This window comes from Ambystoma mexicanum, chromosome 1p (genome assembly GCF_040938575.1).
Source record: "Ambystoma mexicanum isolate Mex_15411 chromosome 1p, UKY_AmexF1_1, whole genome shotgun sequence".
In the NCBI taxonomy this organism is placed as follows: domain Eukaryota; kingdom Metazoa; phylum Chordata; class Amphibia; order Caudata; family Ambystomatidae; genus Ambystoma; species Ambystoma mexicanum.
The window spans coordinates 837,542,757-837,555,291 of record NC_090921.1 but is presented as its reverse complement, the minus strand read 5'-3'; the positions used below and the strand labels follow the sequence as shown (position 1 = coordinate 837,555,291).

The 12,535-nt window shown below is 45.6% G+C and overlaps 1 protein-coding gene across 1 annotated transcript in view; it reads left to right on the top strand.

The window, feature by feature from the left end:
- LOC138566224 (tyrosine-protein kinase Fer-like) overlaps positions 1 to 6,852 on the top strand; it is a 436,248-nt gene extending 429,396 nt beyond the window's left edge. The window contains exon 10 of the mRNA XM_069643327.1: positions 6,530 to 6,852. Coding sequence (XP_069499428.1) covers positions 6,530 to 6,672 — 143 coding nt within the window. The 3' untranslated portion in view covers positions 6,673 to 6,852. The remainder of the gene's footprint in view (positions 1 to 6,529) is intronic.
- The last annotated feature ends 5,683 nt before the right edge of the window (positions 6,853 to 12,535 follow it).

The following is a 12,535-nucleotide window of genomic DNA, read 5'->3' as shown; positions in this document are numbered from 1 at the left end:
TCCTTTCCTCTTCCTTCCCTTTGTCCTTTGCTCTTCCTTCGCTTTGTCCTATCATCTGCTTTTATGTATTTAATTTGCTTCCTTCTTCCTTTCATCCCGCAATCAATCCTTCCTTCATTCCATTACCCTCTCCTCCTTCATCCATGCCTCTCTTTTCCTCTTGCCCTATGCCCATCTTGCTTTCTTGCATGCCTATTTTTACTCATTTCTTTTTTTCGCACTTTCACCCTTTCACTTTGTTCACCATGCCTTCTTCTTTATTGTTTATGCTTCTTTCTTTCATTAATGTTATTTTGCGGTCTCTTTTACTCTCTTTAATTCACACCACCCAAATACATCTGGCTGGGTAGGTCGGTAACTTATGGCATCTGAACTGACTTATTTGTTTCTGTTCCATTTGCCAATGTTGGTACTCCCCATTTGGCTTTCTTGACAAAACGAGAGCTTTAAAAAAACAAGCATTTGCAAAGTCAACAGTTTGGGTTTTATGTGGAGGCATGGATAGGAATTTTTGGTACTTACACAATAGTACTTCCTGGCCATAACATGGCAACAGCTGCCAAATGGTCTTCGTAAATGGACATATATATGGCAGTATCTGGCAAATGTAGATCTAATAACCATAGAAGAGACAATGTTGTTGGCTATGCCAATGCTTGTTTTGAACTGGATTTGCATGCAATAAACCGATGCAAGGACTCACATATTGCTTACAAATTGAGTGGGTGAAGGCACACTTGGCTAAGACATTTTTATTATAATGGCATCAGTCTATACCTTGAATTATCAGACTATATAATGGACAGACTAAAAAGAGCCCAAAAAGTGCCAGCAAAATTATTACTTTGGCTAAAAAGACACAAACGCATCTTTGCTCATTACATTGGCTCGTAGTGCAAAATAGCTACACTTCAAAAGCCTATCCATCACCCATGCAATTATTGGGGCTAGGTAAATCAGAAGGAAATGTGCACACTAAATGCCACCAAGAATGCTAAAATCGAGCAATAATTTAATGGTAACAGTGCAATGCCAACCATCCACCAGGACCGCTATGGTGGCTCTAATTTCTCCCTCCTATCAACCAAAATCTGGAACTCCATAACCAAACACCTGCATACTTAGGAAAACTTAGGAAGACCACCTAACCTTGAGAAAGCAACTAAAAACCTGGCTCTTCAACTAACTCCCCCACCAGAACAACATTCAGTACCCCCCATTGATAAGCACCAGTACCCACAAGCAACGCAACAAATAGGGATCCCAATGAGTACCACCAAAAAACATCTAACAAGCCGTACACTTGCTTCACTGTTAGGTGCATACTACCCCAGACACAATCTCATCTTATGTTTACACCTACACCTCTCCCACAACCCTTGCCCTACATTTCTACCTCCAGCTAAGCAACCACCCTCACCTTACCCTGCCAACTGCGTGGTACCCCACTCAATACGGACCCTTTCATAGACTCTCAGGCCAGACAATATCTACACCCATTACCTGGAACCTTTGCCCAGACTTGAAACCCGAATCGCAGTGGCACCCATGTACTTAACAAAATTGATTCATTATCTTCATCGGCAGGAATACCGTACAGTCTGAGGGCTACAGTTATCTATCGCCAATAATCTCGACCGACTGTGCTAGACTCGCAACCCAAGCACTAATAGCACTCATGAGCTTGATCAAGGACATGCAATTATGCTCTACGCTATCAGTCCTAGAAGGCACATGTCTGCTAATCCTACTCATCTGGAAATCCAAGAGCAGAACTAGATACTGGGGGCCGTCTAGCACTTATTTTGCTTATCACACCTATCAGTGAATGTATTTAGCAGAACTACCTACCGGGAATCTATCTAGCAGAACTACCAACCCAAGCACTAATAGCACTTATGAACTTGATCATTGCCCTGCAAATATGCACTACGCTATCAGTCCAGGAAATGCCCTAATTCTACACATCTGGAAAACCACTCGCTGAACTATATACCAAGGAACCTTCTAGCACTTAATATTTGCTAATCCCAACTATCTAGGAATGTTTTAGTAGAACTACCTGTATTCCATTTAGCAGAACTACTGACCGAGGATGTCTTTAGCACCTATACATTAGCAATGTGCGATTGGGACAGATCTACATGTCACCACCCGTCAATCGTCGCTAAAGCAATATGACCCAACAAGATACAGGGAAGACCTTAGCCTAATAGCTCAAACGCAAAGGAGATACCAGCCCCTCGACAGGCACTGGACGCTCTTCAGGAACAAGGTCCCCATGGAAAGCATGCAGAACCTCAAACACAACACTTTGCTAACTCTTTCCTCTGCACCAACAAACAATAGAATGCAGCTATACCCCTCAATTAATTCGGCCTAGCTGCACACATACTTACACACTTCCACGTTCACCTCAACAGTCTTTAGAACGCAGCTATCCCCTCGTAATCGGCCTAGGTGCACACATAGTCTCATTCACAAACACCAGCTCCACCAGAATGCAGATACCCAAGTCCATTGGTCTTGCTGCACACATTCTACAGATCTCATACAACCACTGCGTCACAGCTAGCACTAGTAAGCAGCCACACACCACTTGTTCCACACTGGCTGCACACATACCGAGTGCACCCAAGCACGTTTGCTACATTACTCTCTCCACTGACCTGGACTGCGGTCCCCAAGGGCATTCAACCCACCGTGCTTTGGAATTATACCAATTGTAAAATGCACTATACAAATGCTTAATAATATAACATAAAACAAACAGAAACATACACTACTGTATCTATGTATGGGATTTATTAACCGCAAACCTAGATTTGAGATGAAATGGAGGCACTGTACATACTGACGGTGATCAAAGGCCCAGTCAACACTACAGGAATACTTTGAAGCTAAGACTTATACTTGCAGGACATATTTAAATACTGCTCTTTAGGTTTAAAAGGAGCACAACCTTTATATTTTGTCAGCAACATCATAGGAAACACTCCACTCTTGGGTAATTTTCTAGGTGTTCATGAATTATATGATATGATGTGATATGGCATTTATACACAAGTGTTTCAAGGCGCGACGAGGCAAGGGAGGGGAAAACAGTGGAAGACAGACAACGATCCTACTAGGCCAGGTGTCATTCAGATCGCGCAAGTGCGAGGGTAGGGGGAAAGGGAAGAGTGCCAGGGGAAGGGAAAGGGGAAGTGCAGTGCAGTCCATAGGAAAGAAGAATAAATACGATAATTAAAACGGCCTAATGGTGGCAAGTGCAAGGTAAGAGCAGACATAAGTGCTGGTAAGGGGACTGAAGGGATACAGAACCAGTCCCCAAGTGCAGGGGGTTGCCAGGGAGGCAGGGCAGGTGAGCAAAAAGCTGGACCTGGCCCCAAGACCGGAAAGGGTGGCCAGGTAACCGGTGCAGAATCGGCAGGGAATTTCAGCAGGGGAGAGAGGCAGAGAAAGCAGAAGCAAAGAGGAAGGTTTTGAGGAGTTTCCGGAACCGGAGATGGTTCTCCTCGAGTTTCAGGGAGGCAGGAAGGCTGTTCCAGAGGGAGGCCCCAGCCGAGGAGAGAGATTGACCACCAACTCGTTGCTTGGAGAAGCGGCTAACCCTGAGGGAGTTGGAGGCAGATGAGCGAAGAGCCCGAGAAGGAAGGTATTTAGGACGAGAGAGTTGAAGGTAATGCGGTCCCAGGCCCCATCTGGAGGCCTGAAAGGCAAATGTTTTTTAGGGGGTGACAATCACTCATCTGCCTCCCCCGAAACCCCCGACAGCACACACAGCTTTGGTGGCATCATACAATACATAATTTACATTTCTGGTTATATGAGGATGTTGTGCTCACACGTAATAGCTCGGGATCCCGGTAACAATGTATCCAGTTCTGAGCTTTCGTTTTACAGACCATTTTGAGCTGTCAATTTGATCCTAATGGTGGAATTCAAGTACCACAAGGTCACAACTCTACCACTGCACTTATAAATAAATCCCCCGCAACTGCAAACATAGTGTCCGGCTGAAATGGATCTGTTGGTCATAATGCAGTTGGTGATGTAAGGTAGGCATGGCATCACAAGTATGAAACGGACACAAGGGAACAGTTTTAAAACCTTTATTATTAAATGTTTGGATGGGTGGGAGAACTCCTATCTAGCCCTATAACTAAGATGGGCCTGATCTCAACCATCAACATAAAAGAAAACAGTCCTAGTCAAATAATAATTGCCTACGCTAAAAGAAAAATGAATGCATGCCCTTACTCTAATACAAAAAACTTGAAAAAGGGGATGGGTAGTTCAAAAAGGAAAATCAGTGTTCAAAAGAAATGTCAGGATGTCCATGTTAGCCAAGGGTAACTCCCGTCCCCACGTTCACATCATATTTATTTTTAAAGGGTTCTTGCCGGGTGGCTGGCATATATAGTTCATAGGATTTGCACACTTCAAACCACTTGGTACGAATCACAATGTTCGGTTTTCCTTGACATAAATATTTCCACAACAGAATCTTGTCAGGCTTTCCTTGCCTTGATTTCAAAGACACAGTTTCTTTGTATGCTTCCCTCGTCTTAGTTCCAAGCAACAAAAAAGACTCATTGCAAATCTGACACATCAATATTTCAAACCAGACCTCTCAGGCTTCTCTTGATGTAGGTCTGGGGTTCTCTCTGACCTTTCTGGTTCGTTGCAACACAATTTCCCAACAGGTCCCTCAGGTTTCCCTCACTTGAGTCTGGACCCCTCCATACTGCGATGTTCTAAATTTCACTTCCTAATTGTTATTTCAATTTCCATTTGAAGACTTTGGAGTGTGCAAGGATTTAACTTATACCTCAACATGACCACTTTGACTCTCACACTTAACACAGTTTATACGTGCTCTCCAGGCACCAGTGCATTCTGGTAAATGTAGTTGTCTCATATACGTGTTCTCTCTAGCACTCTTGGTTCATCTTCCGCCTTTTTGGCACTTTGATAACACAATATCTTCTTTTTGATCAATGCACAGTTCAACACAGGCTTCCCTCCGTCGTACTCAAGCCTGTCTTTCTCAATTGGGTTTCCCTCTGTCAGGCTCAAACCTTCTTTGACTACAGGTAACTTTTGTGCACTTTAAAAGAATGTTTGCTCTCAGTCCACTACAACTCCTTGAATGCACTTCTTCCTTAGCCTTTTAACATCAAACTTAGAATGTTCACTTCCAGATCTCTGCCCCTCTTCAGCTACATGCATACCACTGGGTTGCTTTCTCTCTAACTCACCTAGGTACTAGGTAGCACGGCGCTGGCAGGTAACCCCTCGGTATCTGTGAGCTGAGGTCATGGTCTCAATGCCTACTGAGGTCAGGGTCTCACTGCCTACCCCTCAGACACCCCGGCCCCAAGGGAACGAGCAGTTGTTCGGGCCTCACCAGCAGGGTCCTGTCTGCCTGGGTTCAATACTTAGGAGGCACGGCTCTTGTGACACGCTGCAGCCCTTCCTTCTCACCTGGCCAGCATTGTAGCACACTGTCCTTCTTTGGATCTCCTTGGCAGCCCCCAGCCTTTTGGCTTCTCCACTCCAGACAACTTTCCCAGCTTGCTTCTGGTGTTTGGGATTCGAAGAGGGATCCTCTGCCGGTCTCAGCCTTGCAGCCTGCTCTCCCAACTGCATATTCCTTCTCTCCCCCAGTAGCCTCCCTTTATACACCTGTGTGATGTTAATGGGCTGCAGGTGTGTGATCATGGTTTGGTCTGCCCAACCTTGCCTGACTTCATTAGTGGTACAACATGAGGGGAGTTGGTAGTAGTCTTTCCTCTGTTTTGTAAGGTGTTTCATACAGGTAATCTTTGGTACTCTCAGTTGTCTCTCCTTCTTCCCAGTATTATGCAAAAATGGGGCAGGTGAGATATTGTGTGTTTGAAAATGCCTCAAAAGGACAGAGGTGGTGTGCGATTGTGGATAACTGGTAAAAGGGGCACACTGTGTCTCACCTAGGGTATTCCCATGAGAATGACCCCGGACTCACATACCCAGCTGATTCTCCCACACTCGTCCACCCCCAGGGTTGGTATCCGAAAGTGACAACCCTCCCCATGCCACCCGAATAAAGGATTCTCAGGGTCCAAATGGGAGAATACCCCTAGGTTTCTCACAGTGAACTGCTCTGTAAACAGGCTCAAACCAATGAGGTATTCAATCCAAAATGAGGTTTAGAATCAGTGTGGAGAGCTTTTAGGGTCTAACCTAAATGTACTTTGTGGATGTCTGGTCTTTGGTTGTATCTGTGATGCCATGAGTGTGTGATGTAAGATGAGGAATCTGTGAAATGTTGATTCCCAGTGTACATTCAGTGTTCGTAGGAGATAGCCTGGGCGGTGGGCACCGTTGGGGCTTCTCTACATCTCATACCTCTTTATCTGTGGAGTTGCCTGGAACCCACGGGCTAGCCCATCCTTCTTTCCTGGAACATATTTGACCAGATCTCAAAGTATACATCTCGAGGAACATGGTCTGAATTGTCTCTTCACATTCCTTTCTTCCCCAGGTTTTCGAATGCGAGCTCCTGAACACTGCCCTTCTGAAGTCTATGAGGTGATGCTGAGGTGCTGGGAGACGAACCCCAGCGAACGGCCCAAGTTCTATGAAATTTTCAGGGAGGTGTCGATGCTGAATTGGCAATATGAATGATTGAGGCGTCTGCTATTACTTGTCTCCCCAGCGAACAGCCCAAGTTCTATGAGATTTTCATGGAGGCGTTGATGCTGAATTGGCTATACGAATGACTGATGGGCCTTCCATTATACGTCTTATCGTTGTTAAAGGTCAAATTTATGAAAATCTGACAAATTATATAAACTATTGCCTTTACTTCAGTTTTTCTCTGACCATCTTTTCGAGGGAAAAACTATCTGGGACAATGTATCGCATGCAGTTATGGGTGAGCCGACACTCTGATCCATAGCAAGCGGTAGATAGCCTATGTGAAAGATGGACAGGGCATCGCTCAGGCAGACCAGCCTATAATGATCTGAGAAATATCTTTGTCGGTAGAAATACCCATCATGCATGTTTAGAAAATGGAAGCAATGACAGAAAAACTCAGATTCGAATCCAGCATGTCACAATAGCACACACACACGTTTGTGAAGAATGTAATAAAGAACCTCTGTGATTCACAATGGCCAATATAAACATAACCCCACTCTTTTACTAATTCACTCAGATATTGAAAAGCCAAACTAATATAAAGTGTGACAATTACCAACAATGATGTCGCTTTGCAGGTTTCCTGTCGAACGTCTAATCGTGGGATGGACAGCAGAGCTGGAGTTAGGTGGCATGGACCTGATTCACGAAGGTTTGCACTGAAGATAATCAGGCGCTGCCTGCAAACATCTCAGATTGGCAGCTGCTGCCATATACCTGTATCACAAAGCCTAACACTGGAGCAAATCTGGAGATGACTGGGGCATCTCTAAGATACCCGTGGGACAATCTTTGTGAAGATTTGTGCATTTTTACGTGAGCATCTTAAAGATTATCCAGGTATCTCCAAATTTGCTCCAGTGTAGGGCTTTGTGAATCAGGTAGAAGGAAGCAGGTTGTGACACAGCCGCAGGCTGGATGATGGGAACGGGGTGACCGTGGGAGAAGGGTACCACGGCATGCGCGATGAGGCGGAACATAAAGGTGATTTAGAAGGGATTACACTGGTGCCCCCATTCCTTCCCAGCCTTGTATGTATCCAGTCCTGCCAATGTGAAAACACTCTTGTCACCTGGAAACATAAGTACACGTTGCAAACCCAGAAAGGTGCATGGAAAGGCAAATCGCTCATTGTGCAGACCATGCTAGGATCCATGAGCCATATAGCAAGGTCAACGAAGACAGGTTTGAATGCCTGAGGTTCATGGGCAACGCTAGCGTGGAGATTTGCAGACCCAACTTACTGCCATTTGTAGGTTGCTGTGGGACTCGGCCAGAGCAGCAATAGTAAATTTCACAGACTCGGATCTGCAAATGCAGCTAATCATACTGTGTGTTTCAACACAAGCTGTGCACAAAGCAAATCTAGGATTGTGTACACAGCTGCCTGACATTGGCTAGCGACACCGCAGGGCAGTCCACTTACCAAACCAAGATAGCTGGGAAATATGTAGTCCTCATAGACTAAACCCTGTAAGGAAACATGTTCAAGTTAGGCACAGAGCTGATTAGAGTCGGACAATCACCCTCTCAAGGCCTAATCCTGCTTACCTCTAAAATAGGCGCACAGCCAGAGAAAAGTATGACAGTTCGTACTCAGTGTGCATAGTAGCAGGTAAGTGCATAGCGGTGCAGTGAGTCTGGTAGAGAGGAGAGAGAGAGAAGAATGGAAGAAGTGGGAACCAGAGAGAAATGAGCAGATGACCCAGAGTTGAGATAAGAGTGGGGAAGGTGGGAAGGAAGAAGAAAGAAGCAAAGGAGGCTGGGAAGGGATAGAGAAGAACAGCAGAGATAGAAATGAGAGCAATGGGACTGTAGGAACTAGACAGGTGAAAGAGAAGACCAGAGAAGGTAAAGATGAAGAAAGAAGAGGTAAATGCAGGAAGGGAAGCTAGAAGATCAGAGATAGTCTAAAAAGAGAGATAAGCAGAGGAGTTGAGTACAAAAGGAGATGAGGAGAGTGAGTGTGAAGAATTTGACCATCCGAATGGTGGGCGTGCGTTCGCCTGAGCTTTTTAAAAAATGTTTAATTAATTGGAATGATGGGAGACCGACCTCAAGAAAATGTGTGGGACAAATACACACATTTTCCTATGGTCAAACCACGACAAATCATAGACCTGTGTACTCAGGGCTAGACAACGCCTATGGGCACAGTCCGCACCTGTCATATTTAGTTGTAATGTGACAGCCAAGGAGTGCACAGTGTCATCATCAAGGGGGAGGACCAACCTTTCCCCACCAGGGTCAGCCTGATCAACTGACAAAGGCTCCATGGAACCACCCTGCTCTTTTGTTAGGCTCTTCAGCTGGTGGCAGCAATTATCATACCAACAGGGGGTATTTCAAACAGTCCGTTATGGGGCCTGGATGCAGAGGATAACAAAGGGGACAGGAAACCCAACAATCTTTCCTATGTAACTGTGTCAACCTAAAGCCAGCTCCCTCCTTTCACTATCGATGGCAGTGAACATCATGTCCGGGTCTGTTGTTTACAGAAGCAGCAGCTATTACACAAATACCTCACCAGCTGCACACATAGCCGGTGCTCACACGCACCTTTGACTCTCTCTACTCTCTCTACTGATCTGAACTTCGGTTCCCAAGGGCGTTCAACCTACCAGCGCCTTCAGACCATACCAATGCTATATAAGGCTCTATATAAATGCAAAATAACATAACATAACATAACAGTAGGCTGCCCCACTAGGGGGACCACATTCATAAGGTACGAGAATGTGGTTTGTAGGAGCCAGTCTGGTCTCTCAGCAGTCTCAAGGGAGACCTGCCACTTTAACATGAACCACACAGGGAGGACCATTAACCAGAGAGACTCTTTGCACACAACAGACAGGAGGATGGGTGGGACTTAGCAGCACATGGCAGTGAGCACAGATCTCTTTCTATTGAGAGAAGGGTTCTCTCAACGGTTCTGGGGCACATCTTGTTCCTGTTTTCACCGCTTTATCTTTCCTGTTGCAAAACACTCTGGTTATGACCTCACGCATACAGGAGATTGTTGTAGGGATCTCCTGATTGGTTCATTAAGGTAGGCTTAGCCTACACCAATCACTGTGGCCGGCTTTGGCGTTAAAACAGGGCTGGAGCCCCTCTTTAGGCAGATCAGAAGACTTCAAAAAGAGTAAGAAAGAAGAACTCATCCTCAGAAACTGGATGAAGGTACAGTCTGTCTTGCATCTTCTGCCAGTGAAGGAAGGCCAGGATATCCAAAGAGGGAAGCAAGATCGCTCCCCTAAACTTCTCCCAGGGAACAGAGTGAGAAAAAGATCTCAGAGGACCTCCAATGGCCCCAGGACCGGTACCCAGCCAGCACACTGTGTGCCCTGCTAGGCTCTTCAGCAAGCTTCCTGGATAGGTAGTGCCATAAGGTCTCTGAACCCGAAACGAAGGACAAGGCAGATGCCATCAACACACTCCACAGCTGTGGGACGTCCGCCTTAAAGGACGACCCAAGCCCATTGAAGAAGCTTACAGAAGGATCTCGATAAGCGTTTACCGCCATCCTTAAAGGACATTTTTGAGCCAGTCTAGTTCCTGCATCTGCAACCGACTACAATGCTGAGCGTTGTCAGGCTGCAGTCGCTTAAAGACACCCAAGACGTCTCGACCAGTGCTTCAGAACCACCGATCAGCACTGAAACAATGATTCCTAGCCTGGAGCTGCCCTGCAGGCAGCCTGCAGCCGTTTATCTAGCTATGCTCGCAGAACCGTCTTGCTGCCTGATGCTTACAGGTGACTCTCGTCTTGAGCTCTGTCAGAGAAACCTGCAAAGAGCCCTGAAGCTGGTTCGACCCTGTTGAGCACCAAGAACACCAACAGTAAAAGGTACATTGTGGTTCTGTCCCCCTGGTGCTTCCCATAAGGCCCCTAGAGACATTTTAAGACCATTTCCCCTTTTTCTGAAGCCAAGAATCCCTTAATAACTATTGTGGTTATTAACCATACCAACCACCCTCCTGTCAGTATCCACAGTGCATCCCTTTTCTTTCTTAGAACTGTATGTCCTCTCCATTGCTTTACTGGGTGGGTTGTATTTCATAGTGTTGTTAGATTGTCTGTTGTGTAATAATAAATTAGATATTTGTATTCAACCGTGACTGGATACTTTTTTTTTATCCTTGGATAATAATTGTATTTTCATTGTGCTGAAACTAACCAACGATCTACAACCTTTAGAGCAGATAAGCCTCCCGTTCCACCCACGTTACCAAAATTGGACAAGGAGGTTTATAATTGTAGTTATATGCTTGTGTAATAGAAACTGTTCAGATCCATTCTGTTGTATTAGAGGTGTGGGGCTGATTGATGGTTTAGAAACTGATATTCACCCCTGAACTACCGGCACCCCAGACTTTGATTCGTCACAGTGAGAGAGAAAGAAGAGCCTGGCAGAGCAAGGATGAGAGAGGGAGAAAGCATAAAAGAGCGGATAAAAAGAGAGAGGAAATGAGAGGTAGATCGGAAGTACCAGGGAGTGAGGGGAGTGTGAGGGAGACCCTAGAACCTTAATCCTGGGAAACTTCAAACAGTGGAGGAAAGGCCTCAAATTACACCAGAAGGGCTTTGAAGACAGCTAACCAGTTACCTGGCACTGCAGAAAGGGGAGGTTCATTGAATCCCTGGAGTACGATTCTGAAAAAGCCAGGTGCCTGACCCCATCTAAGCAACCCAAGGCTCCAGGGGCGGTGGTGCCGGGTATTATAAAAGTTCATGACGACCAATGCAAAATCTTGACAAGTCCAGTAACACCCAGGAAATGCAAAGAAAGAAGTGTGGGACACTCTCAATCACACAGACTTTGAGTGCCTGTTTGCCACCAAGAAATCAGACTTGCGTGGGGTGGAGAGATAAAGGAATGCCTGATGTCCACAGGACTGAGTAAAGCCTGGCCAAGTTGAATATACCACTTTTTTCAGCAACTACTCATTTGGCTCAGCTATACCCTAAGTTGCCTGTTTTGTGTTACGTTGAATAAAGAAAAGGCAGAATTTATATTTGGTTTCAAGTTGTCTGTTGAGCCCTCAGCATTAACAAGGTAAAAATCTGAGATGCTCACAGCCATGTTATGCTAAGTTATGTTATGTTATGTTAAGTAAACTTGATAAAGCGCACGTACGCCCAAGGGCATCTTGGCGCTGTGGTGTGAGTAAAGAAAAACTTTAAACATAACAGAGTCAGACAATACTAAAACAAAGTGGTTTTCAGTAATCTGCAGAAGGTGAAATGATGTCACGATCCGCCGGACCTTCAGGCGCCATTATTGACACACCACGTTCCTTCTGAACGTAACCTGCGGTCTAGTTGTTTTCCAACATGGCCGCCGCCAGTCTGCGTTTTATTCAGTCGGAACTGGCGCTTGGTGCGTTTCAACCCCTTTCGCTCTGTGCTTTGGGTTTTACAGTGCCTGTAATTTCCTTTTGGCTCAGGTGAGCCCTTCTGTCCTGCTTTTCGTTTTCTTTGTCTATGTTTGTTTATCCTTCGGTATTTTGCAGATTAGTTTCCTTTTTCCGTTTCTCCCCTCACGCCGTCTTTCTCCTGGTATGTTATTCTCCTGTTCCCTTTCTCTTCGCTCGGCGGTCTTCGCCTCTCTTTTCCCCCTGCTGTTCTCTTTCCCTCTCTCTCGTAATCCGGAGTTTTTCCTCCCTTTTCCCTACTTACCCTGGTGTCTCTTCTTATTTGCTCATCCTCTCCTGGACCTGCATTTGTTCCTGTTTGGTTCCTACTTACCCTGCTGAGACATTCAGTGCCTTGTTTGTTGCTCCTCACTCCATTGCCTACCGGATTCTTCTTCCGAGTTCCTCTCTTCGGATCTGCTTCCGAGTC